General features: G+C 45.2%; 1 protein-coding gene across 2 annotated transcripts; it reads left to right on the top strand.

Annotated features, from left to right (window-relative positions):
- Positions 1-10,947: 10,947 nt before the first annotated feature.
- PPM1M (protein phosphatase, Mg2+/Mn2+ dependent 1M) lies at positions 10,948-20,679 on the top strand. 2 transcript variants are annotated; one of them, XM_001380329.4, is made up of 10 exons: positions 10,948-11,504; positions 14,270-14,393; positions 14,575-14,829; positions 15,157-15,269; positions 16,893-16,977; positions 17,144-17,262; positions 17,375-17,438; positions 17,785-17,892; positions 18,903-19,051; positions 19,808-20,679. In XM_001380329.4, exons 1-10 carry the CDS (start codon positions 11,179-11,181, stop codon positions 19,965-19,967), a joined length of 1,503 nt encoding a protein of 500 aa, XP_001380366.2. In that variant the 5' UTR covers positions 10,948-11,178; the 3' UTR covers positions 19,968-20,679. The 2 variants fall into 2 exon arrangements, with proteins under 2 accessions (XP_001380366.2, XP_007500572.1); XM_007500510.2 differs by lacking the exon at positions 14,270-14,393 and having other exon boundaries at positions 11,365-11,504.

The following is a 20,679-nucleotide window of genomic DNA, read 5'->3' as shown; positions in this document are numbered from 1 at the left end:
GGTGGGATTCTTGGCAGTCTTGGAGCACCTGACTAGAGACACTCCCATAGACTGGTGAGATTCAGATTTGCATTTGAGGTCTAGAGACATAGCATTAGGACTTAGGGTATTTTTAGCTAGGCAATATTTTCTACTTCTGTCCTATATTTCCCACTTTAATATCTCTATCTTGCTGTAAATGAAGCTACTAAATAGCCTAGTGACTCATAGTTTAACTTTAAATTTTATAAATGGCGACCACAACCACCTTTTATAACTCATAAATTTAGTCAAACCATTTTTAACCCTTAGAATAGTAATTGGGAGGTAAAAAATGAAAGTAAAAAATGTAGGTCAAGGCTCTTTACTAGACACTCTAGACGCCCTTCTCTTGACACTCTCCCTCTTATCAAAGTCTTAAAATGTGACACCAACAATACCAAGACACTAATGCATTGCTGGTGGAGTTGTGAAATGATCCAACCATTTTGGAAGACAATCTGGAATTGTGCCCAAAGGGTTTGAAAAGAGTGCACGCCCCATGATCCAACAATACCACTGGTTGAAAAAATGAGAAAGGATCTCTTTGTACAAAAATATTTATAGCTGTAGGTGTGGGATGAGATTCAGTGTGTAATTCTCAGAGTAGTATTTGGCTTGTTGTAACCCCAATTTTCAAGACCCTTTAGTATTACTATTCTTTAAACTAAAACTGCACCCCCACCCCCACCCCATAAAACTTTAGTTTTCCTGACATATTTTCAAAAACCTTGAGAAGAGTTGATCTGTTCCCTGGGAAGACAGCCAAACTATAAGATAAGCTGAAGGAGGAAAAGTACAGTGAGTTTCAGAAGTATCATTATGGTCCCAGCCAGGGAATCCCATAATAGTCATGATTTTTTCTTGATCATGGGGGTCTTATGGGGTACATAATGTTGAAAACCACCTGCTCAAGACTGTAAACATCACAGAGGGGAGGAGGAGAATCTTGTGTCAGGATTGTTATAAAAGTCTGTGATTGTAACTAGAAGAGAGGATATTTTTGCCCCGAGTAAGCTGCTTGTGTGGGCAGAATCCCTTTTCCTCCCCTTCCCTGTTGGCCATAAATAAAGCAGCATCTCTGCCAGCATCTTATCAAGTCTCTGTCTGCTCATTAGAATGATTTCTGGGGGGTACGAGCCTCCCCAAAATTCCACTCCGCACACTATGCTTTTTGTGGTGGCAAAAAATTAGAAAATGAAGGGGTGTCTCTTGATTGGGGAATGGCTGAACAAATTGTGGTATCTGATGGTGATGGAATACTATTGTGCTAAAAGGAATGATCAACTGGAGGGATTTCTATGAACTGGAAAGACCTCCAAGAACTGAAGCAGAGTGAAATAAGCAGAACCAGGAGAACAGTGTACACAGAAAGTGAAACATTGTGGGATGATCAAATGTAATCGAGTTTGCTACTGTGTGGAGTGGAATTGGGGGGGGGGCAGTTCATACCCCCAGAATCACTCTAATGAGCAGACAGAAAACTTGATAAGATGCTGGCAGAGCTAATGTGGCTTTATTCAGAGGAGAGGGGAAAGGGGGGCGGGCAGGGAACATAGTGATGGAGTACTGTCAGGAGAGATCTCTAAGAAGCAGTGTCCTGGGGAGAAGGGGGATGCATGGAGAGAGAAAGAGTGGACCACTGTTTGGACAGAACTCTCAGAAAGTGAACAATAATGCTCAAATTTACTCAGAATTAGGGGCAGCTGGGAGGCTCAAAGGGTTGAGAGCCAGGCCTAGAGACTGGAGGTCCTGGGTTCAAATCTAACCTCAGGCACTTCCCAGCTGTGACTCGGGGCAAGTCACTTGACCCCCATTGCCTAGCCCTTACCACTCTTCTGCCTTGGAACCAATACACAGGATTGATACTAAAACGGAAGGTAAGGGTTTAAAAAAAAAATTTACTCAGAATTTATAGAGATTCAACACAATGCTATCTCCTTCTTCCCATCATCTGTATCTTATCTTCCTCCTTAGTCTTTTCTCATCCTCTATTCTCCTTCCTCTCTCCTCTTTAATCTTTTCCAACCCTTCTGAGTGTAACATGAAATGTTGCATCTCTTTCTCGTCTCATCCTCTATTCTCCAATGCTTTCAAGCATTCCTTAGGTTTGCAATTTCTCAGTTGAGTCAAATTTCGTTACAGTAGTTCTTAGGTAGCAACATTCAGGCTGTATGTAGTCAAGGTTATCATTTGTAAGTTTTGAGATTTCTTTCATAGGAGTTAGGACACCCAAACTGTATTTCAGGTTTAAAAAAAATCAGCGAAGCCCCAATAAGTGAACCACGATATAGTGAGGGACTAGTGTATAGGACTTGGGGTTTGGGTTTTAAAAGATGACTCTATTACAAAAATGAGGGATATGGAAATAGGTATTGAGTGATAATACTTGTATAACCCAGTGGAATTGCTTGTCAGCTCCAGGAGGGGGGAGGGAAGAGGAGAGGGAGAGAGCACGAATCATGTAGCCATGGAAAAATATTTTAAAATAATAATAAAATAAAAGTTATATTTAAAAAAATGTGCCAGCAATATTCCTGATGTGGTCTGAGCAGTACAGAATTGTAGGCTCAGTATAGAAACTCTAGACCTCTTTCTTATTCTATGATTTTCTTCCTCTTTTGACATTTTCTCCTCCCTTTGTAGCCATATTTACGTTAAATTAATCATTCAAAAAATACTTATTTAGTATCCCAGATAGGGGTGCTAGATCCCCAGGATATAAGGATCAAAAAAATGAACTATTCACCACTCAAAAGTCATTTAACATTCTAATGGGTTGGCAAGTTTTTATAAAAGTATATTATTTGAGGGGCAGCTGGGTAGCTCAGTGGATTGAGAGTCAGGCCTAGAGATGGGAGATCCTGGGTTCAAATCTGGCCTCAGACACTTCCCAGCTGTGTGACCCTGGGCAAGTCACTTGACCCCCATTGCCTAGCCCTTACCATTCTTCTGCCTTGGAACCAATACACAATATTGACTCCTAGACAGAAGGTAAGGGTTTAAAAAAAAGTATATTATTTTTTATGAATAACATGGAAATAAGTTTTGAACAATGATACATGTAAACCCAGTGGAACTACTTGTTGGCTCCAGGTGGGGGGAAGGAGAAGGGGAGGGAAAAATCATGAATAATATAACCATGGAAAAATATTCTAAATGTGGGTATATATTCAATTGTTGTTCAGTGGTGTCTGATTCCTGTTGGGGTTTTCTTGGCAAAGATCCTGGAGTAGCTTGCCATTTCCTTCTTCAGGTCATTTTTTACAAATGAGGAAACTGAGGCAAATAGGGATAAGTGACCTGCCCCAGGTCCCACGGACAATATGTATATGAAATCAAATTTGAATTCCGGTCTTCCTGACTCCAGGTCAAGTCAATTCACTGCTCCATCTATCTGCCTGTGTGTGTGTATATATAAAATGTATTTTATTTTTATATTAATTATAAAATTATATGTAATATATGTTTTAAATTTATATAATTAAATAAATAAATATAATATAGTGCTATATATAATATAATAATAGTGTGTGTATATATATAAATATATATCATATATATAATTATATTTCAGGTACTGTGAGAAGAAGAAATCATGAACTCAGGGCTGATTTGGACATAGGGGTCACCTTGTCTTTAAATCCATTTTTTATAGATGAGGAGAGTCTCAGGGAGCTAAAGAAACTTTGCCTAAGGTCACCCAGCTCTACCACCAGGCTCTATTCATCGTACCCCTGATGCTGTCTGCTTTTCTTCCCCTTCATGCACTCCCCCTTGAAGAGGTATAGTCAGGCTCCCTGCCTCCCCTCCCTCCTCCCTCCTAGCAGGTACTGGCAGGGGCCAAAGGACAAATTGCTACCCCAGGCCCCAGGTGGAAGTCTGCTGGAGGCTTTAGGGCCCTTTGGGGGGCCTCTTCAAGAAGGAACCCAAGAAGCGGAAGTAGCTTTGCCACCTGCCATCATGAGACAGCTGTGCTAGTGATTCATCAGCACCCAGAGTGTGTGCCCTGGAAGGAACTTTGGATATATTTGATCCAGATGTCTCCCTTTTCTTTTCAAGAAGGAACTTGCAATCAGTTTCAGGTAATAATGTACATATTCTATATATAATATAAGGGTAGTATTATATATGATAGCATTTAATATGTGCTAAGTGTGATTTTATGGGCTTATTCATCTAAGTGTTTTAGAAATACTATTTCATTTGATCTTTATAACTGTGTAGAGTATTTCATCCCCTCCTTCTCCTAGATTGCCAACCCAGTTCATCACATTCTTCACATGCCAGCTCTGCCACTGAGAACTTAAATAAAAGGGGCGTGGTTGGAGCCCAGAGGGATCTTTTGGGGCACTCACTTTGAGGAACTGACAGAGATTCCTGCAGGATGGGCTACACATGGTCAAACTTAGAGTAAGGAAGAGACTTTAAATCTATGCTTATCTACCTTTTCTATCTCAAGTGATTATTAATAAACTTTATGGTAATTAATAACTTGAAGATATTAATTTAAATATAACATAACAACCCTGAGAGATAGGTGCTACTATTGGCCTCATTTTATCACTGGAGAAAATGGGGGTAAACAGGTGATATGACTTGCCCATGATCATACAACTAGTAAGTATCTGAGGCTGGATTTGAACTCAGGTCTTCCTGTTTCCTGGCCTAGCACTCTTATCAATTGAGTCATCTAACTGCCTAGTGTGTAAGTGTATAAAATGTGCTTTATGTGTGTATATATATATATGTATGTATGTATGTATAGCATATGTGAATATACATAATTTTAAATGTAATTTTAATAATATACATATATACATACTTTTTAATGTAAAGTTTATATATATATATACACACACATACACAGTAGAGATAGGATCATAGAAATGAGAGCAAGTTTGTTGAAAGTTGGCTTGCAGAGGCTAGCATGAACACATACTAGGAACTTAGAAGAGAGGATTCTGGAATTCAGGAGAGAGAGGAGGGAGAGTTCTGAAGGTGCAACAGTCAACTTCACTCTCTTCCTGTCCTGAAGCCTGAGAGGAAGGAGCTGCTGCTCACTGCTGAGCTTTTCTATCCAAGCCTGTTTTTGAGTTCATCCTTAGTCAATTTGGAGAAAACTATTAACAACCAGATATACCAACAAGGGAGAATCCTAGCATCAGGTAGCATAGAGAGGGTTTGGGCATACTAATCCAAAAGCAGGGAGTGAAAGGGAGCATCAAGATCTTGAAGACTATCTTGTGATGGACTTAGAGGAAAGAGGGAAGTAATAGAATGTAGACACCAGGGTATCCTTGTTTCTAAATCCTCCCTCGTTACCGTTTGATAGTCAATGAATCTGTTACTGTTACACCAAGAAGTTTTGGAAGACTGGTTTGTGCTCTGCCCCTAGTGTGGTGAGGCCCAATCTGCCTTACTTCACTAAGGAGGGACTGTGGTATTTATAACCAGTTCCCTTGGTGCATAACAACATCCATCCACCTCAGTTCTAACCCATTACTTTGATATCTAAAAGGAGAGCTGGAAGGGACCTCAAAGGTCATCCAGTCCAGTTCCCTTATTTTACAGAGAGGAAACTGGAGCCCAGAATAATTTCGAAATTCCATAAGGTCACACAAGTGAAATTTGTGGCAAATTAGTGGAAATTTGAACCCTGACCTCCTAATTTCAAATCCAATGATTTTCCCAATGTATCACATGACTTAATGTGAATTTAGCTTTGAATGATAATACAATCAATTAAAATTATATATGTGTATATATACTATTTTAAAATCCACCAATGACCTCCCCTTCCCTTCTCCCAGCTTCCCACTCTGCTCTCCATTGGCCCAGCACTTGACTTCCCTTTACTCAATTGTGATCTGTAAATACTGTCCTAGATTTATCCCTTCACTTTGTGTTAGTCTCAATCCCCTTCCATTACAAAGGGGTATACTGATACCTAAAGAGGAAAAACAAGTTCCCCAAGGTCACCCAGCAAGTCTAGGTAGCTGGGATGAGAGCCTAAATCTTCTGTCTACCTGTCCAGGATTCTCAGTTTCTACCTCTTTAAAAATAAGGGCAGATTGACAGCCAGGCCTAGAGATGGGATATCCTAGGTTCAAATTTGACCTTGGATACTTCCTAGCTATGTGACCCTGGGCCAGTCACTTAATATCTCTTGAATCTGTTTTCTCATCTGTAAAATGGGAATAATAACCATAGCTCTATGAGTTGAGAGTCAGGCTTAAAGATGGGAGGTCTTGAGTTCAAATTTGACCTCAGGCCCTAGGCAAATCCCTTAACCCCCACTACAGAGTTCTTACTACTCTTCTCCTTTTGAACCAATACACTGTATTGATTACAAATAAAATAAAATAAGTATGGAATCAGTAATAATTTCTGCCCTGATCTTTTTCCCTCCCAGAGCTATTATGAGGAACCCAGGACATGAAAGAAGTAAAGGACTTAGTAAATTTTTTTTGGATGGATAGGTGGGGATCCTCCATAATTTTGAAGACTGTATAGGATTCCTGAGACTACGCCTGTAAAGGGTCTCACTTAAAAAGTCTTTATTACTGTTTGCAGGTAGCTCTGCTCTAGGGCATTGTTGGGCACAACTGTGTCTGTGATTTCCAAGACTCCGGTCACCCGTTCCACCTGGATCCCTTCCCAGGCCTCCCTGGTCCTCTTTTTTGAAATCTCAACATTTGAAACTCCTTGGTTTTGATTTTCCTTCTTCCTTTAAAAAGTAAACAATCTTAGGAGAGTGAGAGGCCAAGAACAGGTGACCAGAGAAAAGCCACTTGAGCTCTGCCAAGTGTGAGAACTCTGGAGGTAACCCCTGAGAAGGGCTAACTGCTCCCAAAGGAGGGAAATGTGATCTTAGAGTGGATTTTTAGGCCAGTCTGTAGGGGAAGGGGGGAAAGGCACTACTTTTATCTAAGTATTAGATACTTACATTCTTTAAAGTATTATGTGTAATAAGAAAGTAATACTTATTTCTTTTCTTTCCTTCTTCCTTCTTTTTCTTTCTTTCTTTCCTTTCTTTCATAAATTAGGTATTACAAACTCCATACTCTGCCATGATGGAGTATCACAATGGATCCATAAGGGAAGGACCCTACAGACCAGTTATTTTAGATGGGGTGAAGGAAGAAGAGAGGGATCATTAGGTTCAGCAAAGGTTGATTGGGGTGCTACTGTGAGAAAGGTGCTGAGGGTTCAAAGACCAAATAGAACCCAAGTTCCTTACCCTCAAGGAGCTCCTGAGCAGAGGGAAATGATGCCACAGGAAGGTCATACTTGGTCACCATAGGTTAGATGAAGGTAAGCAGGCAGAAGCGGTGATCTCAGGGTACTGGCTGTACTCTGAAGCCCTTGCGTAAACAGTCAGGGCATCAAGGAGGAAACCCTGTCCTAAAGTTTCCCCTCCATCTTCCCCTTTTCATGAAACACAGGAACCTTGGTGCTCTGAGGTCCCTGACCCTGCCTGTGAGCTCCCATCCTGATGGACAGAGAGAATGAAAGCCAAGCCCTTAACTCCCCTAAGTTGTCCCAGGCCCACTGCAGATTCACCACAGACGCCTCCACTCCAGGAGGAAGAAAACATTCATATGTCACCCCCAAAAAGGGGAGAAGTTAAGCTGTTAAGGACTGGGAAAGTCTTTGGCCTCTACTGAAGCCAAAGGAAAAGAAATGGGTGTAGGAAATATGGAAGGAAGACTTGGTTTAGACAACAGGAAGGACATCCTGGCTATAAAGATGTCATGGCATGCAAAGTCAGAACCAGATAATTCCAAAGAAGTGACCTTTCCAGGTACCCCCCTACTCTTCACCCATCCAGATCTCCTCCTTCACTGGGACTTACTCCTTCTTAAAAGAAGTGCTTTGAGATAAGAACCCCCCCCCAATTGTGTAATTACTGGGATAAAGGAGGGTGCCACTAACCCAGGATCTCACACACTCCATGTTTTTGTTTGCTCTTTACTATGCCTGGAATTTTCTCCTTCCAAACCTCATCTACTCTTTTCCAGCTCCATCTCAAAGGCCAGTTTCTTCAGGAAGCCACCCGAGGATGCCATCTTTGGGGTTCTGTATATTCCCCTGCCATATTGCAGACTCTGCAGACTCCTTCCCCCTTATGCCAATGAATGATAGGCATTTGCTGAATGAATGGCTTGGAGGGCACAAACTCAGGGACCAATACAAAGACACCACACCCATCCTCCCATAGAATTTGGAGCCTGGCCCTCCCAGAATCCCAGTTTCAGGAGGCCTCTGAACTGGTTAAACCCACAACTAAACAAACAAAAAAAATCTCCCTTAAGACATATGTCTTTTACATACATATACATAACGAATCAACTTTAATTTCTAGAGAATTTGTAACATCCAGCCACACCTTTACAAAGCTATCCTGGATATAAATGATTACTGTAATATAGATCCATTGGAAATTCAGGTTAGTGTGAATATATGTCTTGCAAGGGATTATATGGGCTTTAATGGAAGACCTCATTTAATTGAAGTTTCCTCATTTCCTACCTGGCTACATTCATTTTAGCCTTCTTGATTTCTCCATATGCCTCCCCTTCCTCTCTCCAAACTTTTTCATTGGGAAATCCTATCATCCTTGCACAATCTAGCAAGAATCAGCACTGAGAAAGTGCCTTTTCCCCCTTTGATTGGAGAGTGGAATAGTGAATTCTTCAGCCTCCATGTAGGGAGGGGACACTGGACTTTCTTTCCCTCATTACCGCCAGCCCACCTCAGCTGCATTCCTTTTAGATTTCACTACCTTTCACTATCTTTACCTCCCTTTCAGACTTTTATTTTTGTGTATTGGTTTCCCCCATTTTATTGTATCCCATAATAAGAACACTTATTGTTATTCAGGCCACTCAGACCCTACTGACTGGTCGTAGAGGTTTTCTTTTTTTTTAGTTTACTTATTTAATGCATTTAGAATATTTTCCCTTGGTTACATGATTCATGTTCTTTCCCTCCTCTCCTCCCACCTCCCTCCTATAGCCAACAAGCAGTTCCACTGGGTTTTACATGTGTCATTGATCAAGACCTATTTCTATGCACTAGAGCAATCTTTTAGAGCCTACGTCCCCAATCATATCCCCATGGACCCATGTGATCAAGCAGTTGTTTTTCTTCTGTGTTTCTGCTCCCACAGTTCTTCTGAAGGTGGATAGCGTTCTTTCTCAGAAGTCCATGGTGTTTTCTTTCTTTTTTTTTTAAACCCTTACCTTCCATCTTAGAATCAATACTGTGTATTGGCTCCAAGGCAGAAGAGTGGTAAGGGCTAGGCAATGGGGTCAAGTGACTTGCCCAGGGTCACACAGCTGGGAAGTGTCCGAGGCCAGATTTGAACCTAGGACTTCCCATCTCTAGCCCTGGCTCTCAATCCACTGAGCTACCCAGCTGCCCCCCATGGTGTTTTCTTGACAAAGATACTGGAATAGTTTCCCATTTCCTTCTCCAGTGTGTCCCCATTTTATAGTAGAGGAACTGAAGCAAATTAGGGGTTAAGTGACTTGACCAGGATCACACAGCTAATGAGTATCTGAGGCCAGATTTTAAATCATCTTCTTGACTTCAAGCTCAGTGCTCTACCCACTGTATCACCTGTCTGACACATAGTAGGCACTTAATAAATGTTTATCCACTATTAACAGAACCCAGAAAAGGAAAACCACCACTTTCCCTAATGGCTTATTTCACTGTTAGATATTTCTAATCATTGGTTACAAGTTTACCTCTTTCCAACTTTCATAAAGCCTTGTCCCTTGTTCTGCCTTCTGGAATCAATAGTCAACAGCCAGCAAACATTTATTTGAGCACCTACTAGGTGCCAGGCACTATATGAAGAGCTAGGGATTGTGTTCAGTCATTTTCATTTGTGTCTGACTCTTTGTGACCTCATTTGGGGTTTTCTTATTCAAGAACATGGTATGGTTTTCCCATATTCTTCTCCAACCCATTTCACAGATAAGCAAACTGAGGCAACAGGGTTAAGTGACCTGTGCAGGGTCTTCTAGCTAGTAAGTATCTGAGGCCAGTTTTAAACTCCAGAGAGGAGTCTTTCTGGCTCTAGGCCTCACACTCTATTTTAGCTGCCCAAGAGCTAGGGACACAAACTGAAAAAAAAAAAAGGAACTACAAATCTTGCCCTAAGCTTACAAGCTAAAGGAGGAAAACAACTGAAATAAAAGATACAAAAAGTGGTGGGAAGACAAGGTACCCCCAGTCCCAGCTTGGTGAAGCCAGGGAAGTCCAAAAGGCAGGCAGCTTCTCCAAGCCAGGGCCCTATTTCATCATCATAATAACTAGGAACCTTTAAGCTTGGCCTTTAAAAATATGAGAATGTTGGGGTCCTCCCCAGACGCTGAGAAAGCTGGTGGGATCATTCTGTCCATGTTATTGTCGGGCAAATGGGTCCCACAGCCATTAAGGGTCTGGGCCGGGTTCCAATTCCGGATTTCTCTAATTCCAAGCCCAGTACTCTATTTACTGCCTCATCCTCAAACTCTTTTCCCAGTGCCTGGCAGGAGACAATGTTAGCAAATGATCTCTCTACAGCGTTCCTGATGTACTTTCTAGGCTGGTGGGTCTCAGACGCGTTTTCGTTTCTGCAGGTTCCATCTACCCACAATTACCGGGCTGGAAATGAAGCCATGTCCATATTCTTAGGGAAAGAAGGAGCCCCAGCCCACACTTGGGAAACAAGAGATTTTTGTTATGGATGAAAAACGGCCCATAGTTTTTCCAAGATCGTACAGCGATAAGCAGCCTCGCTGGGGCTCGAACTCACGACCCGTGTCCACAGCTAGGGCTTCTTTCAGTATGCCGAGGGTGGCCTGCAAGAAGGAGACCAAGCTCCAGTGTGGGTGCCTCCTCCTCCTCCCCCCCCCCCTGTCCTGCTAGCCTGCCCCGCTCCCGTTCCTCCGCCTCTCCCCCATCTCTCCTCCCCTCTTCGCCCCGCCCTTCCTTGTGCCCCCGAACTCCTTGCTCGCGGCTCCGGAGGCCGGGGGCTGATCAGCTGGAGGCACCCGCTTCGCATCTTCCCCGAGTGAAGTGTCGGAGATCCCGAAGGGCCAGGGTCCTGGCAGGAGTGACCCGCTGGACAGTGGGTCCGCGGGAGCCTCGACTAGGCGGTGGATGAGGGCCCCGCGGGGGCAGTCCCCTGCCTCTGCGCCCATGTCCGCAGAATGGTTCCGGCGCCGTTTCCTGCACCGGGCACCCTCCTGGGGCCGGGGCCAATCCGAGCCAAGGGTATGGGGCACCGGCCCAGGCGACACCGTGGGACCCCAAGCCTGTGGCCGAGCCCGGCCCGCCGGTCCGTTCCCCTACCGGCGGCCCAAGTTCCTGCGGGGCGTCGGTCCGCCTCCCCGGCCTGACCCTTACCTCGATGCTCAGATCCGTCCGAGGCCAGTCTACTGTCCTGCCCCAGACCGGCCTCTGCCTTGGAACGCGGGTTACGCTGAGTAAGTAAGCGATCGTCCCCCTCCGACGTCTCCCCAAGCCCCGGCCTCTCCCCCCCGCCCCCCACCCCCGCTGCCCTCTCGATCTTTTCTCCAAACTCGAAATCCTGCTCCCCTCCCCCCCGCCTCGGAGCCCCTTTCCTCTCCTTCCTCTCAGCACATCCTTTCTAGACTTCAGCCTCCTCCCTTCTGCCGCTCCGGCAGGGGGATGAGGGCGGCCCAGGCAGTGCAAGGGCTGACTCGGGACACCCGGACGGGAGCGCTTGTTTCGGGTGAGGCAAAGAACGGAAGTTAGCGGGGAAGGGAAGATGCGGGCCCCTCTGCGGGGGAGGGAGCCGAGGGGGATGGCCCTGGGGAACAGGAGCCCCTCTTTAACACGGGAATCGGGCTATCGGGATATCTGGAACGGAGGCTGAACAGAGGCAAAGACTCCCGAGGAGAAAACAGCATTTGCCAGGTGGAGACTGCGGTTTGAGGCTCAGGTGTGGGTTTGACTGTCTTGCAGGGGAAGGTGTGGGTGGGTGGCAGTGTGAGCCGGAGCTGCCTGGAGCGGAACAGTTCCGCTTTCGGTGTAATTGCGGGCGAGGTAGCCTAGGAGAGAACCTTCGAATCTGTGCGTAGGACTGGCTGTGGGTAAGAGCTGGTTACGCGTTATTAGAGTGTGGAAAGAGCCTCGGACCTGAAGTCGGGAGAGGAAGGTGGGAGGAGTTTCAAACTGACGGAGCTCGGCCAAGTCACGTGATAGGCTCCCTGGAGTTCGAGCCGAGATTTCGGGACAGAAACTTGCCACAACTTGTAAAGCACAAAATCAATGCACAAATATACTTGAAGCCCACCCTCCCCGCCCCAAGGAGGCAGAGTACAGACGGAGAGGATTCTTGCCCTCCTGTCAAGATGTCAATATAGATAATTATAAAAATATTAGGGCAGAGAATTCCAAGCAAAATGCTATTTGAGGTCTGAAGGAGGAAGGGCTTTTCTAGAAAGGAGGATCTGAGAAGACTTCTTGGGAAGGATGGCCTTTGAGCTGGGTTTTAAGAATGTGTACATGGGGCCAGCTGGGTGGCTCAGTGGATTGAGAGCCAGGCCTAGAAAGGGAGGTCCCAGGTTCAAATCTGGCCCCAGACGCTTCCTAGCTGTGTGACCCTGGGCAAGTCACTTGACCCCCATTGTCCAGCCCTTACCACTCTTCTGCCTTGGAACCAAATGAAAAATTTGGAAGAGAGGACATTGGGTCTCTGAGGACCACCTCTAATTTGGTGAAAACCTAAATTGTGTAAAGAAGGCTATTATTAAATAAAGATTGACCTGGAGGAGCTTGAATGCCAATTAGAGGAGGAGGGAGCAAAGGAAACATTTTTAAAGATAGATTTATTGATTTTTTTGTCTTTACATCACCACCATTTACACTCCCACCCCAACCCCTCCAGATAGAACCTCCCTTGTAACCACGAAAACCAATTCCGCAAAACTTATCTGATAGAGTGGTTGAACCTGACCTCCTATGCAAGCTCTGCCCTTGGAGGCTCTGGCCTCTCTTGCTACAGAGGAAGTTAGGGGAAGTTAGTTTCTTATCAGGTATCAAGGATCTTTCTTGGTGGTCTTTCTAATACTTAGAGCTTAATCTCTTTTTTAAGTGAATTTGTTTTATTGGGTATTATTCTCTGGGTTCTAATGATTTCACTATCATTTCATCTAGATCTTCCCCAGTTTCTCTGAAATCCTTATATTTGTTATTTTTACTACACAGCTAGGTAGCACAGTGAATATAGTGCCAGGTCTAGAGTCAGGAAGACCTGAGTTTAGTTTCAGTTTCAGACACTTACTAGCTGTGTGACCCTGGGCAAGTCTCTGAATCCTGTTTGCCTCAGTTTCCTTTAACTGTAAAATGAACTGGAGAAGGAAATGGCAGACCATGCCAGTATCTCTGCCAAGAAAACTCCAAATGACTTCAGGAAGAATTAGACACAACTGAACATTTACATACCATTTTCAGCCACTCTAATCCATTTGAATCCACTTTGTTTCTAGGGTTTTTTTCCTGCCTTCTGTTGCTCAAAAAATTCAGGCATGTATTGGGCCTTTGTTTGTGATTTTGACCTCCTTGGGGTATGTGCCCAATCAGTAATGAGGAATCAGTAGGGGAAAACTCTGAAGATTTTAGAGCATAAGAGTAATAACCTATCCAAGTCAACAAAGGGGGAAAAGATTATTCTAGCACTGATAATGAAAACTGAATCAGAAGGGTGAGAGGGTAGAGAGGAAGATGTGTAAATGGGGCTCTTAGGGTTGGGAGGGGGTAATGAAAGCCTATATTGGGCAGAGGGCGAGAAGACCACAGATAGAATTGGGAGAGATGTCGATATGGACTTGACCTGGTAACCATAGATATCCTACATATGAGGGAGAGGGAAACATCAACATAAAGACCAAGGTAGCCAAGTGGGGATAAATGATACTGGCACTACCTACTTCACGGGGTCTATCGTAAGAAAGGTGCTTTTGTAAACCTTAAAAGTGCTGAAGCAACTGAGACTGAATCATGATACCATTATATTCTTGGTGCCCTATTTTTCCCTTTTTGGCTGTGTGGGACTGAATGAAAAAAAAAATAGATTGGTTGATCTAGCTGATGGAGCCCTTTGTCCAGGAAATCCATACTTGTGGATTCAGCATGGGGAGGGGGACCCCTCAACTCCAATGGGCCTGTAGCCTCTCTGGGAGACACTTCTTGGAGTGAGGCCTGGATCATAATTCTGTGGCTGCAGGGTTATTAATGCAGAGAAGTCCGAGTTCAACGAAGACCAGGCAGCATGTGGTCAGCTGTCCATCAAGCATAGGGAATTTGGGGACAGTGAAGACCAGGAATGGATGATCCTATGCCAGGAGGAGGTGAGGGGCCAGACTGGGGTCTGGGACTGGGCAGGCCCATTTCTGGGAGGTTAGGTCCTTGTCCACATGTATGATCAGGGGTCTCAGAGCAGAACCCTGACACCAAATGTACAAAGTTAGGGAAGGACCTAAGCTGCTGGGAAATGACTTCCCTAACTTAGCATCTGCCTTCCTGGCACAGTATGTTACTGGATGCTACTGGGCACTGTTTGATGGCCATGGGGGACCTACTGCTGCAGTCATTGCCTCCAACGTCTTGCATAGCTGCTTGCGGAGAAAGCTGGAAGATGTAGTGGGGGGCATCTTGGCCCCCCAACCCCCTATGCACCTCAGTGGCTGCCGCATCTGCCCCAGTGACCCCCTGTTTGTGGAGGAGAAGGGAATCCGGGCACAAGATCTGGTGATTGGAGCCATAGAGGAGGCTTTCCAGGAATGTGTGAGTCTGGGAAGGGAGTATCCAGAGGGGAAGGTGGGATGGTGTGAGTGAGTCTCTGCCTGAGCACACACCTCTGGGCTGGTGCCAGGGAGGGACATTATGTGCCCTGGGAGAGAATGAATCATCTATAAAGAAATCCTTCCTTTGGTGGATAATGGAGAGTTGATTAGAGGGTCACCAGGACAGGGAGGGGTGCTACTGTAGTGGGAGGGAGGGGGCGGAGGTGCCTGCTCCTGGGGTTTCCAGGGGGCTTAAGCTGGGTCTCCATTCCTGGGGCAGTCGCCTGATAAGTCTGGGGTTGGGGGGGGCTGGGATTTATGCCAACAGGACACAGTGATTGGGCACGAGATGACAGCCACTGGCCAGTCTGGGGGCTGCACAGCTCTGATCATCCTCTACCTGGAGGGGAAGCTATATGTTGCCAATGCTGGGGATAGCAGGTGAACCAGAACGGACTGCATCTGAGATGCCGGTTAAAGGAGGGTTAGGGGTGGGCTTACAAGACCCTTCCCTTGCTGAGTGTCTAGTTTCCTGCTCTGTAAAACAAAAGGATTTGACTAAATGATTGTAGAGATTCATGGATTCCACCATAGGCTAACCCGGGAGACAACATCCACATCCTTGCCTTAACAGAACTCCCGAGCTGGCTAGTCAGGGCAAATAAGTCACAGAGACAGCTCTACGTCAAAAAAAGAACCAGACATGTATGTGAAAGAAACATGTACAAAGGTGAGGGGGCGGGACTAGCACTGTGGCCTGGGAGCATTGGAGCTGTGACTGCGTATAGTAAAGAACCCTTGGAGCCAGGAGACCTGGTATCAAATCCTGGTTCTAACACGTGCTGACTTGTGCAGGTGACAAGTAAGCCTCAGCTACCTCTTCTAGAAAATGACTGACAATTCTCTACTCCCTACGGAGTTCTGGTGCTGTAAAGAAGTGCTTTCCTTGTAGACCTTTCAGTAATAGAGCAACGTGTTATTAATAGCTTCATATAGAACACTGAATCATAATACTACTGAATAGTATCGAATAGAAAAAAAACAATATTAATGAACGAGTACTCAGTGCTTCTTATTATAGTAAATTACTGGTAATAACACCACGGTAGAAAGGGCCAAGGGGGCAGCTGGGTAGCTCAGTGGATGGAGAGCCAGGCCTAGAGATGGAAGGTCCTAGGTTCAAATCCAGCCTCAGCCACTTCCCAGCTGTGTGACCCTGGGCAAGTCACTTGACCCCCATTGCCTAGCCCTTACCACTCTTCTGCCTTGGAGCCAATACACAGTATTGACACCAAGACAGAAGGTAAGGGTTAAAAAAAAAGAAAGGGCCAAGGACTCAATTCAGGACATTCAGGTTCTAGTCCAGAAAATTCCCTCCTATTGAACTCACACTCTGTACACGTACGTCCTTTTCATATACTTTTGTGGCTCTGCCTGTCTTATCTGCACTGACTAGATTCCAGAGGCAAAGCCTTAAGAACTTATCTGCATCTTCTTCGCTCCGCTGCACTCCCTCATCTAGGGTGGCTTAGGAACAGGTGAAAGAGTCCTGACACCTGGTTCTAGTCCTAGCTCCTTGGCTTGTGACTTGCTGGGTGACACTGGCCAAACTATTTGCTCTTTCTGGGCCCATTTTCTGTAAAAGAAGAGGATTGGGTTTGGAGATTTCCTTCCAGTTAATTCAAATAGAGCTCAGGTTAGCCAGACAAGAGGCCATGCCATTCTAGGTGAGCAAGGGAATGGCAATGGGAAAGAATAAAGAGAAAAAAGGAGATTGGAGAAGGATCGAGTAGGGAAGCAATGATCAGAGGGATCCCTGGTTTTAGAGAATTAGAACATCAGAAGAGATTTTACAGATGAAGAAACTGAGGCCTAGATTGCTTAAGTAGCTTGCCCAAGGTCACCCAGGTAAATACTTGGCAGATCTGAAAAGAGCTGAACTTTTAACATGCCCATTTAAGACATACAATCATTGGAGGTAGGTGATCCTTCTGGAGTCCAGCTGAAAGGGGGTGAGGTTCAGACAGCCTCCAGTGGGACTGATTTGCACCACCACTTTCCCAGGGCCATACTTGTGCAGAAAGAGGGCATGAAAGCTGTGAGTTCTGAGTTTACCCCTGAGACAGAGAGACGGAGAATCCAGCATTTGGTAAGCCCCTGGTAGGTGGTGGGTTTAGGGAGACCGCAGAAGCCAAGATGATTCACATTCCTGATTCTAGCAGAGGTGGTAGTATTTTGGGGAGAGGCACCTTTGGGGTCAGAGTAGAGCCTGGGAAATAAGGGTCCCCCACCTTGAGCTTGCTGTGGCCCTTCAGGCCTTCATTGATCCCAGGCTTCTGGCAAATGAGTTTACCAGGCTGGAGTTTCCTCGACGCCTGAAAGGTGAAGACTTAGGCCAGAAGGTGCTATTTCGAGACTACAACATGAATGGCTGGTAAGTACACGAGGGGAGTCATTTCTTCCCTCTCCCTCCCAACCAGGGAGGTTTGCCCAGGGCCCTGACCATGGAGGCTTCTGGAAGGCCCAAGACCCTGTCTTTCTCTCAGGGGCTACAAACAAGTGGAGAAATCAGACCTCAAATACCCACTGGTTATTGGACAGGGCAAGCAGGTCAGTGATTCTCCCATGTTCCCACCTTAGTTTTGTTTTATCCCACCCGTGTTTGATGCCCCCTTTAATCAACGTCTAAGAGGCATTAACAACCTTGATTGGTGGATGGGGGGAGGGGGGATGTGGGCAGTGCCCTCTTCCCAAATGGGAATTCCATAGTGCAGGGATTCCCTAAAGAACCCAATACAGAGCCCTGCCGAAGTAATCTTGCAGGATGAGCTTTGCTATTCCCCAGTCTGCAGCTGCCTAGTTTTCCATTCTATTGGGGAGGGATTACTGACACGCACACACCAGGTGATCACTACTGGCTGCATCTGATGTATCCCTATCCTCTGCACCCAACTAGGCTCGTTTGTTGGGCACTCTGGCGGTGTCCAGAGGCCTGGGAGACCATCAGCTGAAGGTTCTGGACTCCGATATCGACATCAAGCCTTTTCTTCTCTCCATCCCTGAGGTAAAGGGGCTCATCAGGCTTTAGATTCAGAGCCATGGGCAGATCCAAAACTTACACTGCCCATCCCGAAGAAAGCCTTCCCCGATCCCTCCTCTTAATGGTAGAGGTAACCTTAGGTTCTCATGGCCAGAACCTGCCCAGGTTCCGAATATCCCAAGTGTAAGTTTGGAGACTCTCTTTTCAAAGACCCATCTAGGTCTGAAAGAGGCTTGTTAAGAGGGATAGTGATTGGCAGTAGTGGAGTGCCCACATTAGCACAATTATAGATCCCTGAAGTGTTGAAATACTGATTAATCTTTACTGGACACTACCTTTCTACTCTGCCACCTGAACCCCTTCTCTTCCTAAGGTCCTTGGGGAGCATAGAATCACAGACTTGGTGCTGAAAGAGGCCTGGGGCCAATCACATCAAACCCCTTCATTTTACAATTGAAGAAATGAAGGCACAGAGGTTGAATAGCTTGTCTAAGATCACACAGCCATTAGAGGCAAAAGATCCTTTGACTTTCCACCCTTATCATGCCACCTTCCTAGATATAAGAACACTGGGCAGGGAAGCAGGTCTGACTCCTGGTATAACCTAAGATAACCTCCTTCCTCTGCCTTTGAGCCTTCCCTTCTTTAAAAGCAGAATGTTGGGGGCAGCTGGGTGGCTCAGTGGATTGAGAGCCAGGCCTAGAGGGAGGTCCTAGTTTAAATCGAGCCTCAAGACACTCCCTAGCTGTGTAAGCCTGGGCAAGTCACTTGACCCTCATTGCCTAGCCCTTACCACTCTTCTGCCTTGGAACCAATACACAGTATTGATTCCAAGACAGAAGGTAAGGGTTTAAAAAAAATAAAATAAAAATAAAAGCAGAATGTTAGGTTTCAAGGTCCCTTCCCCTTCTGAAGTTTTTTAATTCTAATGGACTCTCCCCAGCACAGACAACAAGGTAGCTGGGTTTGGTTGCCAAGTACAGCTCTGGTGGTTTGGGGATGGAATACTGAAGATCCATTGGCTCTGACCACAGGTCACTGTAATAGATCTGGAACAAGAAGAGACTCAGGAGAATGATGTGATCATCATGGCCACTGATGGGCTCTGGGATGTCCTGTCTAATGAACAAGTAGCCCAGTTAACTCGTACCTTCCTCCAAGACAACAGACATGACTCTAACAGGTAATTCTAATCTGGGGCAAGCAGGATAATGGAAAGAATTGGAACCAGGCTGCTCATTCCTAACCACTTATACTTCAGAGAGGGAAGTACTTGAGATCTGAAGATTTGACTCCCAACTCTAGTTCTGACACTAGCTGTGTGAACTGTATCTGAAATTGTTTTGTTGAGTATATATTGGTATTGCTTACCTCACAGTCATGATGGTTGTTCCATAATCAAAGAACTTCATTATGAGAAATGTAACTTTTCGTAGGAACACATATGACTGAAATTTCAATATTATCTCTACCAACTCAAGAGATTCAGAGGGTGAGGAATTAGGGCAGAATGTATCAGAATGTAAGTTAAAAAGAAAGGGAAAGGGGGCAGCTGTGTAGTTCAGTAGATTGAGAGCCAGGCCTAGAGATGGGAGGTCCTAGGTTCAAATTTGACCTCAGACACTTCCCAGCTGTGTGACCCTGGGCAAGTCACTTGACCCCCATTGCCTAGCCCTTACCACTCTTCTGCCTTAGAACCAATACACAGTATTGACTCCTAGACAGAAGGTAAGGGTTTAAAAAAAAAAAAGATGGGCAAAAAGAGTTGACAAAATCAAATATGGAACAGCATATAGGCAAACCACTTGACTAAGCTATCTTTTGCCTATCTGGGCTGTTTTAAGGAAAGCACTATAAAGATTGGAAGTTAGTCTATTAGGATGAAGGATATTCCCCAGCCCCAAAGTAGACTGATTCCCCGGTGTCCTCCCTTCCTCAGGTTCTCAGAACTGGCCAAATTGTTGATCCACAGGACCCAGGGCAGAGAGCAAAGCACCTGGGAACAGAGCTCAACTGGGAAAGTGCTGGTATCTTATGATGATATCTCTGTGTTTGTGATTCCCTTGCACCATAAAAAACAAAACAGTGGGGATTCCTGAAGTCTTCAGCTGCCTCTTCTTGAAACCTGGGACACCAAGCTAAGGGAATCTCAAAAGTTGTTGGCTGCCTCTGAGGGAGCTGATGACTACTGTTTAAGTCTAGCCCAACGTGTTTTGGCTTTTACATATGCTTCACTTAGCCACAACAGGCTTGGGACTATTGCATTCTGGACCAGTGAGACGTCTTAGTTCTTGCTACACAAGCTTTCCCTACCTAGGGGACATCTGCTGACGTACTCCATGAAACAAGGAACTCTTCAAAAACAGTAACAACAAAAAACAAACCCAGAGGGATTTGGCTTGTCTTGAGAAGATAAAAAAGGGCACACTGAGTCCTGAAAATCAAGGTTAAAGAGAAGCAGAAATAGCAAGGACCCTGGACTTTGAAGAAATGGGTGGTTCTTCTTCCTCCTTCCCCCCCAAAATTTCTTCCCTCGTTTGAACAATTTGACTTGGGGAGAGGATGAAGAGTTGCCTTCTCCCTAAGGGAATATATTAAGTCACATGATCCTGTCCAGTAATATCTCTAGGATCCGCACATAACTCTTCCTCTGATTCCGAGGGTTCTTGTGACTACTCATGTCACTGGTTAATCTGACTAAATGCATACTTTTTGTGGATGGAGAATGCTCCAGAATGATTTTGTTACTTAAAATTACCATGTACATTAGAGCCAGAGCTTAAAATGCAAACTTACATAAGTACAACCTAA

This window comes from Monodelphis domestica, chromosome 7 (assembly GCF_027887165.1).
Source record: "Monodelphis domestica isolate mMonDom1 chromosome 7, mMonDom1.pri, whole genome shotgun sequence".
Classification (NCBI taxonomy): Eukaryota; Metazoa; Chordata; class Mammalia; order Didelphimorphia; family Didelphidae; genus Monodelphis; species Monodelphis domestica.
This window is presented reverse-complemented; position numbering and strand designations above follow the sequence as displayed.

What these genes read in the sequence shown, in the direction of transcription:
- PPM1M (XM_001380329.4), top strand. Translation starts at nt 11,179, where the DNA reads ATGAGGGCCCCGCGGGGGCAGTCCCCTGCCTCTGCGCCCATGTCCGCA. An exon ending in TGATCCTATGCCAGGAGGAG is followed by an intron (nt 14,394 to 14,574) that starts GTGAGGGGCCAG and finishes TTCCTGGCACAG; the next exon opens with TATGTTACTGGATGCTACTG. An exon ending in GACGGAGAATCCAGCATTTG is followed by an intron (nt 16,978 to 17,143) that starts GTAAGCCCCTGG and finishes GTGGCCCTTCAG; the next exon opens with GCCTTCATTGATCCCAGGCT.